General features: G+C 42.4%; 3 protein-coding genes across 7 annotated transcripts in view; 1 reads left to right on the top strand and 2 right to left on the bottom strand.

The window, feature by feature from the left end:
* Positions 1-8566, bottom strand: part of LOC129836127 (SH3 and PX domain-containing protein 2A-like) — a 134444-nt gene extending 125878 nt beyond the window's left edge. For 2 of the 5 annotated variants that reach the window (XM_055901955.1, XM_055901988.1), the window contains exon 1: positions 7739-8562. In XM_055901955.1, the coding sequence (XP_055757930.1) occupies positions 7739-7810 (72 nt within the window). In that variant the 5' untranslated portion in view covers positions 7811-8562. Of the gene's footprint in view, positions 1-7738 lie in introns of all 5 variants that reach the window. The other 3 variants (XM_055901945.1, XM_055901972.1, XM_055901963.1) reach the window with 3 other exon arrangements.
* A 592-nt stretch (positions 8567-9158) lies between these two features.
* On the bottom strand, positions 9159-11967 carry LOC129836164 (CST complex subunit STN1-like). The gene is made up of 9 exons (XM_055902010.1): positions 11478-11967; positions 11292-11387; positions 11086-11163; positions 10836-11012; positions 10532-10658; positions 10164-10314; positions 9880-10017; positions 9576-9648; positions 9159-9471 (listed from the first exon to the last, which is right to left on the bottom strand). Exons 1-9 carry the CDS (start codon positions 11623-11625, stop codon positions 9314-9316), a joined length of 1146 nt encoding a protein of 381 aa, XP_055757985.1. The 5' UTR covers positions 11626-11967; the 3' UTR covers positions 9159-9313.
* Positions 11968-12419: 452 nt separating this feature from the next.
* Positions 12420-18272, top strand: part of LOC129836158 (serine/threonine-protein kinase 10-like) — a 32934-nt gene continuing 27081 nt past the window's right edge. Inside the window, exons 1-2 of the mRNA XM_055902000.1 lie at positions 12420-13244; positions 14852-15016. Of these exons, the coding sequence (XP_055757975.1) occupies positions 13092-13244; positions 14852-15016 (318 nt within the window). The 5' untranslated portion in view covers positions 12420-13091. The remainder of the gene's footprint in view (positions 13245-14851; positions 15017-18272) is intronic.

Raw genomic sequence — 18272 nt, 5'->3', positions numbered from 1 at the left:
GTTGTAAGAGTGAGTTGTCTTCACAGCAACAGAAGGTGTGCTGATGGAATCCCAGATGGTGTGTAGTCAAGTGTTGCTGCACCGTTCAAGTCAAGATAAAATCCTGGCCTTGCCATACGGTTAGACATTCTTCAATAGTATGCATGACTGGGCAAATCAAACAATGTTGCAATTTCAAAAGAGAAAACAAAAGAGACAAATTAGACAAAACAAAAAGTTACAACATTTATAAATAAGTTTATACATTACCTTTACTGCATTACACCCTCTATTCTACTACACTGTAGTTCCTTGGTGTCCACATTACCAACAAACTAACATGTCCCAAGCACACCAAGACAGTCATGAAGAGGACACGACAAAACCAACTGCACCATCGAGAGCATGCTTCCATCACCGCCTGGTATGGCAACTTCTCGGCCTTCGACCAAGGCACTACAGAGGGTAGTGCGTACGGTCCAGTACATCACTGGGGCTAAGCTTCCTGCCATCCAGTACCTCTACACCAGGCGGTGTCAGAGGAAGGCCCTAAAAATTGTCAAAGACCCCAGCCACCCTAGTCATAGACTGTTCTCTCTGCTACCGCACGGCAAGCGGTACCGGAGTGCCAAGTCTAGGTCCAAGACACTTTTAAACAGCTTCTTCCCCCAAGCCATAAGATTCCTGAACATCTCATCAAATGGTTACCTAGACTATTTGCAATGCCCCCCTTTTATGATGCTACTCTCTGTTATTATCTATGCATAGTCACTTTTATAACTCTACCTACATGTACATATTACCTCAATTACCTTGACTAACCGGTACCCCCTGTATATAGCCTCGCTATTGTTATTTTACGGCTGCTTTTTAATTATTTGTTACATTTATTCATTTATTTTTTGTATTTTTCTTAAAACTGCATTGTTGGTTAAGGGCTTGTAAGTAAGCATTTCACTGTAAGGTGAAATACCTGTTGTATTCGGTGCATGTGACAAATAATAATGTTATTGATTTGTACTTACAGTACACAGAGAACCCAGATTTAACACTATTAAACATTTCCTTCACTCTTGGCAATCCAGTCGTAAACCTGTACTGGCTGGCACGCTAGCCCTAGCTTCTAAAGATCAGCTGTTACCATCAGACCCACTTCTTGGTTTGGCAACATTTAACAGCTAGATGGGTGGGGGAGATTTATGGAAACAATGGACCCAACCTAAATCGTAAATCACTGTAGCAGACTACATAATATATCATATAAATAGGAGGTTAAGGTAATTCGTTTGGCTAGAAATGGTGATTCAGTTCATTCATGTTATTTTAAGTATTTATAATAGTTTATTACAATCTAATTACGTGCATTACTCTCTGGATACCCCGTGACATCAGCAACCAAAGGAAATACAGCAACGATATATTCTATTCTGTCTATTCAATTTTTATGATTTTCTATTCTTCTGCACTCATGTCAACAGCCAAAGGGGTTTGATGATACATTCAAAAACAAAGAGGGAAAGTACATGCATGTACAAATGCAAATGAATCAACCAAGTTTGTGTCCCAGACACCCAGTGTCCCAGATCTAGCAAGAGAAAGCCCTTGTTCGTCATCATCTCTTGCTGTGATGCAAATGGTTTTAGCTTGGGAGACAAACGTCTCATTCATGTCCGGCATTTCGGAGAAAGACGAATAAGAGCAAATTGGATCTCTGGTTATTTCCATGAATCAACCGTGAATCATAGGCTACACAGCTACGATTAGCTTAGTTATTGTTTGACAGCTTTTATTCAGCTTTTCACAAATTACTCACCTTTTCCCACCACATGTAGTGACTAGCAACCACAGTGTAAGACTCTGAATAAACCAAACTATAATAGTTTATGTCTACGAATGGAGAAAATTACTTACTGTCTCTGTAGAACCCTCGCGTTTCCCAGTTTCCCAGTTTAAGAGTGAGGGAGGCTGAGCTGAAGGCTTGGTGGAGCATAGGCTGTGGGCCTAGCCACAAAATTACACCGAACCCCGCCTAAAACACTACACTTAACCTAACGTCTAAAACAGAAAGGTATTACATACTGCCAGCCAGATGACTTTTATATGGATTATGCGTGGGGATTGAATGAAGTACAAGAATGGAAAAACTATTCGCTTGAGAATAGATCTAAAGGGAAATCCACTTTCCATAGTAACCACAACAAAGCAAATAGAGACAGATTCATTAAAAGAACAGGTGAAAAGAGGTTACGGACGACACGACAGCTTGAAGACGTGTGCATGTGTGTCTGTGGCACCTTAACTGGGGAGGACGGGCTCATGGTAACAGCATAAATGGACTGGTATCGAACTCATCAAGCACATGAGAAGAGGAGATCCACACAAGTGGACGACAGGAGGCTGCTGAGGAGGTCTCATAATGTCTGGAATGGAGTGAATGGAACGGTATCTCATTCTGTTTCATTCACGCCGTTCCAGAAATTATTATAAGCCTCACTCAGCAGCTTCCTGTGGTCCATGTGTGTGTGTGTCTCCGCTTCTCGTTCACCAGGTCATACTGTACCAAGAAAACTAAAACAACCAGCCTGCCTTCTAAGTCTAACTTTAACTAGAGCAAGGGCTTTGGTTTGGCAGTGGCTCTATGGTGGAAAACCCCTTGAATACAGGTTTGCAATAGCTCTGCCAATATACTGCCCTTGATCGCCCACCAACCCAACCACCCCTCCTAAAACTGTGGTCACTTCCAGTTTTTCACGCCCTTCGCCTCTCTCTACCTTCTCTACCCAGGGCATAGGAAGCGCAAGCCTCCTTTCTCTCTCTCTTCCTCTCCCTAACCACACTCTAAGAAACAAAGGTGCCATCTAGAACCTAAAAGGGTTCTTCAGCTGTCCCCATAGGATAACCCTTTGAAGAACCCGTTTTGGTTCCATGTAAATCTCTTTGTGGTTCCATGTAGAACCCTTTCCACAGAAGGTTCTAAATGGCACCCAAAAGGGTCCCACCTGGAACCCAAAAGGGTTCTATCTGGAACCAAAAAGGGTTATCCTATGGGGACAGCCGAAGGACCCTTTTGGAACCCTTTTTTCTAAGAGTGCAGCAGCCAATGGGAAACAGGAAGTGCAGGCCTGGACCAGGCAAACAGAAGTTTTTCTGAGAGGGATAAGGAAAAAGCGGAAAAGTGTCCATTCAGCTGTCATTTCCTCCTCTCTCTCTCTCCCCTTACCTCTCTCACTCTCTGCTTTCAGTCGTGTCATGTACAGTAGAACGATTCACATAGAGTTGTTCATTATATCCTGTTTTAATCAGTACAGCACGGTTACGCAATCCTAGAGGCCTCACTTTGAAATCGCCACATTGCTCGACTACACACACAGTGAGGTACAGTTGCAGTATACTGTACGGCCAATTTCTCACGGTAAGGGCAAGGGCTACCATTGCAAGAGCCACATATTGCCCACACATGTTGTCCGTCTTCGCATCGTGATTCCTGAATGTGTCGACATACAGAAATAACATGGAGCCAGAGGCAATGTTTCATGTGGTTTACTGGATATCAAACGAATGGGATGTGCTACAGTACATATTTTATATTGTAAAAAAAAAAATACAAAAATAACTGTTTGTACATGTTGGTGATGATTAAGACGTGTTGCCTAATACACATCCCATCTTGTAATAATCTGATAGTTTTATAGTAATCATAAAGACTTAGGCTGAAGAAGACTTTCTGTTCACTGTTCCAGACAAATAAAGTTCTCCAAAGTGACTAGAGAGCATCTGTCTGTAGTTGAGACATTCAGCAACATGTGTTCAGGGCTCCAGTAATAACATCCACTAATCCCTCCTTTCTATTTGATTTATTTAACATGTATTTAACCAAGCAAGTCAATTAATGACACATTCTTATTTATACTGAACAAAATTATAAACGCAAAACGCAACAATTTCAAAGATTTTACTGTGTTACAGTTCATATAAGGAAATCAGTCAATTGAAATAAATTCATTATGCCCTTATCTATGGATTTCATATAACTGAGAATACAGATATGGATTTGTTGGTCACAGATATCTTAAAAAAAACTGGGGGCATGGATCAGAAAACCAGTTAGTATCTGGTGTGACAACCATTTGCCTCATGCAGCGCAACACATCTGCTTGCATAGAGTTTATCAGGCTGTTAATTGTGGCCTGTGGAACGTTGTCTTCAATGGCTGTGCGAAATTGCTGGATACTGGCAGAACTGGAACACGCTGTCGTATTCATCCTTCCAGAGCATCCCAAACATGCTCAATGGGTGGCATGTCTGGTGATGCAGGCTATGGAAGACCTGGGACATTTACAGCTTTGTTTCAGACCATTCAATTCTCCGGCAACAGCTATGGTGGACATACCTGCAGTCAGCATGCCAATTGCACGATCCCTCAAAACATGAGACATCTGTGGCATTGTGTTGTGTAACAAAACTGCACATTTCAGAGTGGACTGTTATTGTCCCCAGCACAAGGTGCACCTGTGTAATAAGCATGCTGTTTAATCATCTTCTTGATATGCCACACCTGTCAGGTGGATGGATTATCTTGGCAAAGCAGAAATGCTCACTAACAGGGATGTAAACACATTTGTGCACTACATTTTAGAGAAATAAGCTTTTTGTGTTCATGGACATTTCTGGGATCTTTTATTTCGGCTCACGAAACATGGGGCCAACACTTTACATGTTGCGTTTATTTTTGGGGTCAGTATACAATGACGGCCTGAAGAGGCAGAACGCTTCATGTGGGGACAGGGGATAAAACATGGTTCAAGACTATGTAGTACAAAACGGACAACACAGACAGAAGACACTGGCAACAGCACAAATACAACAGCAAACAAACAGTAGATGTATGTGTGTGTGATTCAAAACCACATGCTTCCTTACAAGGCAACGCAAACTAGTGACATCGGGAGACAAATAGAAACAACTACATGTCTCAACAACCTGTTCATCTATTTGCCCTTTGAACTCCTCCAGGGACACCAGGTCCTGTAGTTTCATGTTGGCTTGGAGGGAATTCCAGATCAGGGGGATGAGTAATGAAAGGAACTTTTTTCACGCTCTGTTCAAATTTTACCAACTGTTTGCATAAAACAAGATTGAGATGTGAGCTTGTATGAGTTCTCATTTCGAGCTAGAAGAGAGGATAGATAAAATGGCACACACAATCAAATGTAACGCACACACACACACACACACACACACACACACACACACACACACACACACACACACACACACACACACACACACACACACACACACACTTCCAAGGCCTCTTGTTCAGTGACGGGGCGAGCCTGTGTGAACAGAGTACAATGACTTCACTGACGACAGACGTCAGCACAGCACCCTGACTCACACACATACAGACACCGCTCTCTTTCCTGCTGGACCCTATCGTCGTCAAACCGAGGAAAACAACGGGCCAAGCCTAAAAGCCCGGCCTAATAAAAACCCTTGAATGTGATTCTCTCAGTGAGCAGTAACCATTTGAAAACAGAGACCTTTTCACTCAGGTCATCATTCTGTTTTTGATGACTCAATAAATATTCAAGTAGGAAACAACCCCCTGAAGGGCTGTTTTACGATGCTGAACAACAACTAGCACGGCTGGTTCTGACTAAAGGGACGCCCAAAAGGTTTCCAAGTGTTGTTGGCTTGATTGAGTAGCGGTGGCTTCATTTGAAAAGCAAATACTGCTGGATTGCTACCAGCTCTTTAAACACTCATCTCACCTGAACAAGAAAGAAGCGGTGTTGTAATATTTTCTGTGTCTAAGCAGATGTGTCCCCCTGGGTCAAATGACCACTTCACCCCTGACAAAGACTTGTGTCTCATTCTCTCTCTCTCTCTCTCTCTCTGTCTCTCTCTCTCTCTCTGTCTCTCTCTCTCTGTCTCTCTCTCTCTGTCTCTCTCTCTGTCTCTCTCTCTGTCTCTCTCTCTGTCTCTCTCTCTGTCTCTCTCTCTGTCTCTCTCTCTGTCTCTCTCTCTGTCTCTCTCTCTCTCTCTCTCTCTCTGTTCTCATAGGATAAGCATTTCCAGCTGTTTTCACAAACAGTGTTGAGATTGGTGGAGGGACAGGATCCTTCTCTCTCTCTCTCTCTCTCACACACACATACATACACAAAAGCACATATTTCTCTCATTCACACACACACACACACACACACACACACACACACAGTCTGGGGATTACTCCCTCCAGTTTCTTCTCACAGTGACTAGCTAGCGGTGATCCCAGGGGCATGGTTGCAACGGAAACTAGGCCAGAGAGAGGCCCATGAGACTGCACAGCCCCAAAACACAACTGAACACAACACTGGCCTGGGAATCACCAGCAACAACTAACAACATGCAATACATGTAGTACGTCTAATGGTTGAGTAGGTCTATGTGGATCTGATGGCTGTTGGTGCATGATGTTCCTTGCAGGTTAGGTATAATATATGGTCTGTAAGCTACGACATCCCAAAAGCCTGCATGTGTGTAAATCTTAAAGAGATATTGATGTATAAGCACACTACAGGCAAATTCTGAAAATATAATATATTTGCCTGAGTGCATGATTATTTCAACAGCAACATGGCGTGTTTGAGTTGACAACATCTAGTATGATCATATTTAATGAGATTGATAATAACTTGTTTGTTAGCTATGTACAGAGTCCCACGAGTCTGGAGTGTAATGAGATATTGATTCGTATGCCTGCCGTAGGCAAAGTTCAAAAAGATCACTTTCCCAAGAGTACAGTAAGCTGCCTTGAGGGACCCATAGGTAGACTACAGTAGCTGTGTGTTCAATTGTACGACACAGAGGATGACTACTGAACTTATGGATGCGTTCATGCTAAACATGTAAGGGTAGTCTTTCCAATCCTTCACTTTGGCTATTGCCTGCATGATTCTAGACAGGAGGTACTGTACTGACAGTGAATCCGTCTCATTAAATTTGTTTTAGCTTGAATTGGCAATAAACTATGTCGGGTCTTGTGATTTATAATATAAGATAAGCCATTTGGCAGATGCTTTTATCCAAAGCGACTTACAGTCATGCGTGCGTACATTTTAGGAACGGGTGGCCCCGGGAATCAAACCCACAACCCTGGCGGTGCAAGCGCCATGCTCTACCAACTGAATCACACTGGACAACTTACGTCATAAGTAGTATGTCATACCACCATTTATGACAACGGTTGTTATCGTTCTCATGACATAGTCTCTACAGATGTGGTATTCTAAGAAACTCCCTAGATATACAAAACGAGTCTATATTAGTTCCAGTTGAATAATGCATTACAGTTCGGTTCCCATGTTATTGAAAAAGATATGCCACAGTTGTAACCTGTCATTACTTATAGTGTCTGTATTGTCACTAGTTATAACACTTCTTTATGTTCATTGGTTAGGCTATAACAAATTCAAATGAATGGCAAGAATGGCATATATGTTCTAAGAGGCCAGTGCCATACACAGAATATATAATCTCCTACACAATTTGATAAACGGAAATATTGATTGGCAGACTGAATCAATAACTCATGAATCATTGGCTAGTTTAATCAAAACTGTGATGAGGTGCGATGACTGGTATAGGCTAAAAGTGGTGAAACCTTTCACCGTGTATTCTATTCATAAAGAGATACAGAATATATGAGGTAGTCATTGTAGTTCGGATTTTGAATGGACCCAGATAAAGGTTGAGGGGAGGTTATCCTACTCACGTAATGTTTGGACGGATTGCGCCGCTTCTCCACGTCCACGACTTTTACATCCAACACTGTCCGAAACTGCATCTTGACGTTGGAAATGGCTACAGCGTACACACACAATAAATACAATATTTCAGTTCCTATAGTAGGCTATAGCCTCTGCAGTTCAAGAAACGTTGGAGAAGAAGAATTCAAAAGGACATTCATTGATTGGGTTGTCGAATCTAGCTAATATTCCCGGCGCAAGGAATCAAATGTTTTGCCTTGAGTATGCGTAATATACTCAGATGCAGAATATATCATAGTCCCTATCAATTGAGAATATATCTTTATATGGCTAAAACATTCTGCCAGAAATCCGAGATCTTCACGTTGGACAACAAGGCAGGCTGGCAAGCGGTCGCATGCTGAGAAGGAGGTCACCTCAAATAGGAAAGTGGAGCGAGTTCCTTTGTGTTGGACCACAATACCTTCGGCGAGGGGTGCATACCTGTAGGCTATATAGGGTCGGGGTAGACTGAAAAAAACACCGAATTCACCGCCAAATGCCTCCAGAAGCAAGCAAGGCGCAGAGCAAATCTTTTTTGGGGGGGGGGTCTAGTGGGATGGGCTTGCTTGTCGTGCGTCCACCAGTGGGATGAAGCACTTGGGGTAAACTGTGCTAGTAGGTTGAAGTCCCATTCCAACTCATAGTTTATGGAATACTTGCATGTAGTTCTGTGTATCTTGGCATTGTCTATATGTTTGTAAACATTTCGATATGATGTTGGAAAAGATGCGTAATCATTGTAATAATCTTCAAAAGCTGTAACTTTTCCTTTTAAAGTGTTCCCAACAGTGGCTACAATGTAGCTAATGACAAGCAAAATGTGAACGTCACACTGCACTTGGACCATGTAAGGATACGTTTTATGAATGTGATTGGTTTCAGCATAACAATTCAATTATCTCCATTATCAAAAGCATTTATGGTTAAATAACCATTATAAAGGCTACAAACAGCTATAACAACCTATTTGTTCCTTAGGCGTAGATAGCATAAACTAGTCCATATATTGCTTGTTATGCCTCGCAGTTTCTTTGACAGCGGTGGCAACTGAGTCATAAGACGCTATAGGCTGCTCTCATCAATAGCTTGGACGTATGGATACAGATGTTTCAAAGTGGACCAATCAGCGACGGGCTGCATCGCGGTGCATATTAAACAACGAAATACTGCCCCCGTGTGCAAAATGAGCATATGCTCCAAGTTGAATTGTATATCCAGTTATTATACACATAATTTAGACAACTTTAGCACATTTTAAAAATATATGTTGCACAAAACAGCTTGTCCTGTACTCTTTAAATATACATTCATACAAATGTACATAGCTCTAGCATGATAGCAACTGACACCTTGAAGATGGCCATGTTAAGTAATAATCAAATGTATTAAGGGTCATATTTATTAGGGCACACGTTACATATATTTTTCCAACGGGAAACAAAAACATGCGTTTCGTATTGGACAAGGTCGGATAGTACCTCCCTGTTTCCCTCCATTTCAGACGGTTTGTGGAATGTTCCAGAATGTCCAAGTCAGCGTCAGAGGATAGTGTAATGACTGTCGCTGGTGCTGATGATGTCACTATTACACTCCAGAGCTTTGAGGACCAGCTCTAAGGCTGCCTTGCTCACGTTGCGACTGTACCTCTGTCTCACACTGGACAGAACGTGCAGGATGTGGCAACCCTTTTCCACATCTGGCAACGCGAGAGAAAGACCATCAACACATATTATAATACACTGGTATAGCAGTATATTGTAAAGTACTCTGAAGGAGTAAGAAGAGGGGAAATGCCCTTACATTTCTCTCGTCTGCAATCTTCCCGAAGAATGTCTCTGACTGCCATGAGAAGATCCTTGTCCCGTTCCGTTACCTAAAGGGGCGAAATACGGTAGAATCAATACTTACTTGTGTCGTTCCAATATAAACTTCAGTCACCACAGTAATACAATGAAAGATCAGTCTCAAAATCTTTCATTCTTGTATGCTGAGCACTTTGCTTGTGTCCCACATCCCATGAGCCTCAGCGTCAACGTGTTTGATGAGCTTCACTTAGCACTTAGATCCTCTGTGACATCCGTCTTGATGTGCTGCTGCTGCTTACATGGTAGACTTCCTCCTGAGATTTGACCTTGCGGAACACCAAGCCTTCATCCTGCAGGATCTGAAGGCTCTTCTGGAGTAGCTCCCTGAGCTGTTTGAAAGATGTTGGTGGACCCGATGATGGACCAGCCTCAGGCTCCTAGCATAAAATATATATATATTTTTTTAAATACGGTCCCACTTTAAAATGAACAACTTAAAAGCTTAATGGTGCCTTCATAAACCCTTTATAATGGCTACATAGATGTTTCACAAATGATCTAGGCTATATGCATATATGTGTACTTGTTCTGCTGCTGTCTTCTGAGGTTGTCTGGAGACTAGAGGCTGTAGAAGGTCCTGGACATCATAGGGTCTGAACCTGGTGACTTCTTTCTCTTTGAGGAAGTCCTTCAGGATACGAGTGGCTCTGCCAAGCAGGTAGGAAGCAGAACCACTGCAGGAATACCAAATAAGCCATAAAGATATTCACAAAAACCTCACTAAATCAAAGTTTGAAGAAATATCATACATAATAGCCGAAATGATGAATACAATTATTCATCGAATTGAATATTTATTTTTTTATTTATTTTATTTCACCTTTATTTAACCAGGTAGGCTAGTTGAGAACAAGTTGAGAACAATACAGCTAAAGAGACTATTAGACCTACCCTTGAATGTTAGGGTTCTGTGCACAGCTGTCCAGATGGAATGGTTTATCATAGCACTGTCTGTAGAGCTGAGGAACCTCCATCATCCAGGATATCTGGACCGCCATCACCGGGTCTGACACTTTATCTACAACCAACGAATTGGGGGGCCAATAGAGATTGTATGGACAACAATGTCAGGTTTAATAAACTGTTTATAGTTGCAAAATGCAGAAGTATGTGTGTGTGTGCGTGTGTCCATATGCGCATGACCGTGCATGCCTGCGTCTGTGTGACCATATTCACGTGTCACCTCTCCACTCACAGTAAGTAGAGGCCATTATCTCTCGCTGTTGTCTGGAGGTCTTGACGGGCCCTCGCACCCTGAGCAGTTCTCCTATCTCCAGGTGGGAGCTGCTGTGTTGGGCTTGCCGTAGTTTCTTCAGCTCGTTGGCTGGGTTGAAGTCTCCACGTGCGCTGCTACCGAAAGACCTTGCTCCCGCTGAAGATAATACAGCCAACAGTGAACATGAACAGGGCTGTCACACAGTTCTAATGAGAATATCTGCACTTACATGTTGCAGGGTCACCTTGATCCCTCCACTGTTCATCTTTCCAGCAAAGGCTGTTTATAACACCAGTACCATCATCAACTGTAAAGCAATTATAACAGTAACCATATTGGATTTACACGGACTCAATATTTGCATGTGGATAATAGTTTGATATGAAGAGACAAAGTAGGAATATTTCAAATGAATCAATTGAGCTTCATCATTACCTCCGTAACAGAAGAAGTCTTCTCGCTCTCGCTTGTACACCACAGTCCCGAGCACATCAACTTTGAATATCGGGTGAGAGTTGTAGAAGTATATCCCTAGGTTAGGGGAAATGAAATGTGTTCGTTAGTAAAGTTGAATAAACATGACAGTAGCATTCATGTTGTCAAAACTGAAGGTAACAATACCTGACACTTGACAGGACTCTCTCATCTGTAGGATGTCTTTGACATAGAGCCTGGTGAAAGCGTTGAACATGGGGTCCAGTCCCCACAGCATTGAAGGTGGTTCCTCCCAGACACTATCCTCCTCTGGATCTTTCGCTTCAGGCTGCATACCATCATAGGCGACTCACTGCACGCGATCAAAGACAATCAAAAGTAGCAAGCTAACCTACTTACGAAAGCTTACTCATCTCTCCCTCGCTTGGTTAGTTTGTTTTGCTTCGTTTTCCCGGGAAATGGTTTGATATTTGAGCAAATATTTGCACAGCTTCCGCAGAAGTCTGAGTTTCCGGCCACGTACATTTCCCACACGTAAATATATAGATGTAAAAAAAAAAATATGAAAATAGAACAGATTAAATAAAGCTTGTATTTATGTAAACATATTTTACTCGTGAAGGACGATTATTAATAGATGTAAATGTGGTAAAGATAACCATGTTGAAAAGTTTGCGGCTGTACGTGCGAGTGCACATCTCGCATGGGTATCTGGGACATGTCGTTTTAAGCAATAGAATGAGAGAAGAAAGAAACCCATCACTGTATCATAGACTGTATTATCTCTCATATTGATGCAATTATCAGAATTTAACATTTTCAATATTAGGGTAAATGTGCAATCCTTTTTAATGAGGCTATATGGCTTTTCTTTCTCTTTAAATTTTACTTAGGATTTACAAAATGTTGCAGGGCTGAACAATAGTCCTGGACTAGAAATGCATTGAATAGGCTTCTACAAAATGTCGTACTCCTTCAAATATTATTTAAAAGTTTTCTTTAATTAATGAATAATGTCTAACACATATTGCTAGCCTCCAGTGCTGAGGGTGGAAGCAACGCCCTCTAGACGCTCTCTCCTCCAACATCGATCACGCGTGAAGAAGTGAAAGAACTACAGCTGCGGGCTCATGAACGCGCATTTGACACCAAATCCTCTAGATTACTGGACCCCGTGCCTCGCCAAGGGAAAGAAGATTGTCTTATCGTACCAACGGTGTTTTTATTCGCTATATATACATTCAAGTGACTTTGGGGAATCGAATATAACAGTTAATGGAATATAATTATTTTGAAGGGTCGATTCTGTAGCTTTTCTGTCTGCTCTTTGGTTGAGGAAAGAGCCCTGCTGTTTGCGTTGTCAGGCCAGTGTTGGTTTTTCTGAGTTAAGGAACAGCAGCAACTTCCCGTGCTTACTTTGCACTGTGAAAGTCTATTCTTTGGACAGAAATACAATGCCTGGAGACATCAAAGTGAATATTGTTGGCGTAAGAATCAAGAATAGCCCATGATGTCGTTGGAACTTCATTTTGTTTTGGGATAACTGATATCGTTGCCATAATAACGCGTTGACCATCAATGATTTCAGTCTAACAGTATTTGAAATCATTCTGAATTGTTATAACACTGCAACATATTGAATATGCCACCTCGGAGTCTGCTTGACTCAGAAGAACACACCGAGGGACCTAAGTAAACACAACAATTCAAGTCCTATACGGTAGAATGCACTGATGATCTTCGAATTGCTGGATATTCATTCCTTTGTCAACTGTCTATCGGGAGAAGGCTGGCTTGAAAATGGCATCCTTTTTCAATTTTCGTAAAATCTTTAAATTGGGTGCTGAGAAGAAGAAGAAACACTACGAGCATGTCCACAGAGATGAGAACCCAGAGGAGATATGGGAGATCATTGGAGAACTGGGGGATGGAGCCTTTGGAAAAGTCTATAAGGTAGGATAAGGTCCTTTTGGGTCGTTGTAGATCTCTTCTGATTCATTGTAGCAATGATGATGACATTGTAAAACACGTTACATTTTACAGGTTTGAAACCATGTTTCAAGAATCATCAATCACGTCGTGTGTGTGTTCATCTCAGTCCACTCTGCTGTAACCAATTGGAGTAATATATCCTACATCGTGTTTCTTGGAATTCTTCCCTTGGGCTACGACTGGAAATGTTCCTTCTTACTCTGATTAGGACTAAGCCCAACATTGGATTAATGACTGCCATTCTTTTTATTTTGGTCAACATTGCCAACTACACTGCCTCCAGTCCACACACGCATGCACGCGCACACACACACAACTATTTCTTCCCAAACTCTGATTGTTAGGCCCTTCACAGCAGCCCTAAACCATGTTAGATGAGTCCCAATACATTGTGGCATTGTTTTCACCGACCTCAATGCAGGGGCAGAGCAAAAAGCATTGTTTACATGAGTGACATTGAATGTGATCACCCGTAAGTGGAGGGCCAAAACCAGTAGCGGGGTGCTTTGTCGACGCTATTCCAATTAGCGTGTTTGTTTTTCTGTAACCACCAGCCTATTTTTGGGCATGGTGTAATGGTATAATAATAGCTATCTGGGCTATCTGGATCCCTACCATGATTGTGCTCTGTTTTCAATTTATTTCTGATCTATTATTAGGACTGTGTGTGGTCAGTTATGGTTTCCAAATCTAACTATTACTTGTAGAGAATCCATATGCCTTAGTCAGTTTAGTAACAGATGCCATGTGAAGTTGACTACTACTACAACCAAACCGTTGGCTGCTCCATGAACAAAGCACAACAACATTTACTATACATTTACTAAGAATAGTAAATAATGGACCCTCCTGGCATTACTAGAGCTACAACAGGCCAATCGAAGCACCTCCATGGGAAGTACATTTCCCAGTAATATTCTAACGTCCTGGGCTGAGAGCCATCTCTACGATGCCAACTATAATATGCCGCAATCTCATGATGAGTCACCCTATTTGAACCGGCCTCCAAACTCCCCATCGATTCACAGTGAAAGAGAAGAGTCTGTTTGTGTGTGCTGAATCCATCCTGTGAATGTGATCATGTGTAATGTGATAACACAGGATAATGTATTAAAATCATTTCAATGGCAGTCGTGACCTGCGGAACACACCCAGGTTAAGAGGAAGTGCCATATCCCATATCACCGCGGACCGCATCCAGCACATCCTGCTATGAGACACAACCAAAACAGACGGTAGACAGTTCCACTTCAAATGGAATTGAAGTGTGCTGTGATGGTTTTCATCAAAGATGTGACAAAATACATTTGAAAAAAGTGTCAGTTGGCTGCTTTGAGCTTTTTGCGAACGTCATGTGAAATCTGATATCAACTCTCTCTTGACTCCTATTATGAGAGCAACAACGGGACCCATTCTGTTCTATCATTTCCATTGTCGCAAAGCCTCCAAAAATAACACACTCACTTAACCTTGGTGCGTCTTCTGCGGATGTCAACAGAACTCAAGTCTATGCCATTGTCAGAAGCCACCATTAATAACCCTCTCCCGTCTGCCTGTGTGTCTCTTAGGCCCAGAACAAGCTAACAGGCATTCTGGCTGCAGCTAAAGTGATCGATACCAAGACGGAGGAGGAGCTGGAGGACTATATGGTAGAGATCGATATCCTGGCCTCCTGCGACCATCACAACATAGTGAAGCTGCTGGACGCCTTCTACTACGACAGCAAGCTGTGGGTGAGTGGGGAGTGGCGTTCTCAGCGGAGACTGTGCTTTGTTAGCGGTGCTGCTGTAGTAGTGTATTGATGTTAGTAATAGCGTAAACTCTGAAGGTCTATTCACCGGAACATTGGTTGTGAGATGGAATGGTTCATGGAGAATCAGCTTAGATCAGCAGTGTGCTGCAGTGTCGTCCTTTGTTGGGGCCTCTTAACATGGCTATTATGAGTTGTGAGGACTCACACCTACGCTCCCTCGGTTATTGTCTTCCCAGGTCAAAGTTCAAACGAGCACATATACTAGCAGCATTTATTGTAGGTTATTGCCATATTTGATATGGAAATTCATTTTTGTATTACCGTGTTTTATTGTATTGCCTTTTTCCGTTGTCACGATATCACTGAGTGATGTTGTGTCTTTCTGTCTTCTCCCAAAATAACTAGAGTCCAGCCATATAACGCTCTCTTCGTGTACACATTGTTCGAGTCCTCACCTTGGGGATGGTGGTCACTTCCTGTGAATTTTGATTGGATTTGGAGATCTAGTTTCAGATGACTTTTCCCGGGGCACACCTGTGTCCGTAGATAAGGATGACATAATTGCATTGGGAAAGTGGTCATGCATAAATTAGGACATTTGTGCACTCAGGGATTGCAAGGAGTAGTTCGATCATATCTAACTAGCTAGTAAATAAGGGCCCATCTGTTTTGTTTTGGTCTTCTTGGCATAGGACACCTAAAGTGAACCAAGCTATGTAGGAATATAATAATATAATACAAAATAATACCTGTAAAATAAAGGCATTAAAACCTTTCATTCAGGAAAAATGGATTCAACAAATAATACGTAATATAAAATCTAAATCCACAAGGTCAGTTCTTCTAAGGTGCTACCTGATAGGTTACATACCCTAGCCTCCCAAGAGCTTCAAAGGAGCACAAGAGACAAAAGCTTTTTTCAAGCTGGGAAATTATAAGTGGTACGACACGGTGGCTCCCTGTGTCTCCCTCCCTGCTGACATAGAAACATCCACATAGACATATTATCAGTAATCAGACTCATCAAAAGCTGTTATCTACCTGCAGTATTTGGTTACACTGCAGCTCTGTTGAGTCCTCAGCCCTTTTTCTCAGTTGTCTGCTGAACAATGGCTTCTAGACCAATGGAGGTTGTGTATTGATTATTATCTAGGCTTTTTATTTCTATTTTTTTATTGAACCTTTATTTAACTAGGCAAGCCAATTAAGAACAATTTCTTATTTACAATGACGGCCTAAGAACAGTTGGTTAACTGCCTTGTTCAGGGGCAGAACGTCAGATTTTACCTTGTCAGTCTCTGGGATTTGATCTAACAACCTTTCGGTTACTGGCCCAACGCTCTAACCACTAGGCTACCTGCCACTTACATGGTAGCTGGTGTGTAAATAGAAAGAGCAAGAGATTAGCACAGGAGCTCCTACTGTAGATGAAAGACTAGACTAAAAGGTTATGTAGAAGTCAAGTCTGGAGAGTGATTTATTTTGTCCTCCTCATTTGATATGGCTGTGGTAACCACATTATGTTTTTTAAGGGTTAGATTAGGGACAGTAGCCATTTTATGTTTCCTCAATTTCACTTAGGTTTCCACAATGTGAGACTGAAGCTAACTCTTTTACCATGCACATACCCACTTTATTGGATAGACTAGAGTTAGCCCTATATATATATAATGCAGAGTGGCTGTGGAATCCATTTTTATGGACCCTTCTTCCCGGCAGCTTAAGGTCCCGAAGCTTCTGCACATGTACAGGATTCTCTACTTTGTCCACAGTCTCTGCTCTACTCGTAGAGAACAGGCTACGCTGGCGAACGGTGCTCGTTTAATAAAGTTAGTTCAAAGCTGAATCAATGTCTGCGAGATCACATAATGACAGTGTTCTCCATCACAGAACGCGCCACGAGGTAAAACGTGATTTGATTGAAACTAAACACGTGTAGGATACAGTTTGTTAACACCATTGGCTCTAAAATGCGCTCACTGTACATCATTCAAAACAACACTGTAGGCTACCTCTAAAACAACACTATATAACTCAAGAAGATCTACAGTGCCTTCGGAAAGTATTCAGACCCTTTGACTTTTTCCACATTTTGTTGCCTGCAGCCTTAAATCGTTTTCCCCCCCTCATCAATCTACACACAATACCCCATAATGACAAATCAAAAACAGGTTTTTGAAATAAAAAACTGAAATATCACATTCAGACTTTACTCAGTACTTTGTTGAAGCACCTTTGGCAGCGTTTACAGCTTCATGTCTTCTTGGGTATGAGGCTACAAGCTTGGCACACCTGTATTTGGGGAGTTTTTCCCTGTCTTCTCTGCAGATCCTCTCAAGCGCTGTCAGGTTGGATGGGGAGCGTTGCTGCACAGCTATTTTCAGGTGTCTCCAGAGATTTTCAATCAGGTTCAAGTTCGGGCTCTGGCTGGGCCACTCAAGGACATTCAGAGACTTGTCGCGAAGCCACTCCTGCATTGTCTTGACTGTGTGCTTAGGGTCATTGTCCTGATGGCAGGTGAACCTTCGTCCCAGTCTGAGCTCTCTGGAGACGATTTTCATCAAGGATCTCTCCTGTACTTTGCTCCGTTCATCTTTGCCTCGATCCTGACTAGTCTCCCAGTCCCTGCTGCTGAAAAAAATACATGATGCTGCCACCACCATGCTTCACCGAAGGGATGGTACCAGGTTTCCTCCAGACGTGATGCTTGACATTCAGGCCAAATAGTTCAATCTTGGTTTCATCAGACCAGAGATTCTTGTTTCTCATGGCCTGAGTGTCTTTAGGTGCCTTTTGGCAAACTCCAAGCAGGCTGTCAGGTGCCTTTAACTGAGGAGTGGCTTCTGTCTGGCCACTCTACCATAAAGGCCTGATTGGTGGAGTGCTGCAGAGGTGGCTGTCCTTCTGGAAGGTTCTCCCATCTCCACAGAGGAACTCTAGAGCTCTGTCAGAGTGACCATCGGGTTCTTGGTCACCTCCCTGACCAAGGCCCTTCTCCCCCGATTGCTCAATTTGCCCGGGCGGCCAGCTCTAGGAAGAGTCTTGGTGGTTCCAAACTTCTTCCATTTAAGACTGATAGAGGCCACTGTGTTCTTGGGGACCTTCAATGCTGCATAAATGTTTTGGTACCCTTCCCCAGATCTGTGCCTCGACACAATCCTGTCTCTAAGAACTACGGACAATTACTTCGACCTCATTGCCTGGTTTTTGCTCTGACATGCACTGTCAACTGTGGG

The sequence above is a fragment of the Salvelinus fontinalis genome, chromosome 3, assembly GCF_029448725.1.
Source record: "Salvelinus fontinalis isolate EN_2023a chromosome 3, ASM2944872v1, whole genome shotgun sequence".
Classification (NCBI taxonomy): domain Eukaryota; kingdom Metazoa; phylum Chordata; class Actinopteri; order Salmoniformes; family Salmonidae; genus Salvelinus; species Salvelinus fontinalis.
Note: the sequence above shows the minus strand (reverse complement) of the source record. Positions and strands in the feature narration are given on the sequence as shown.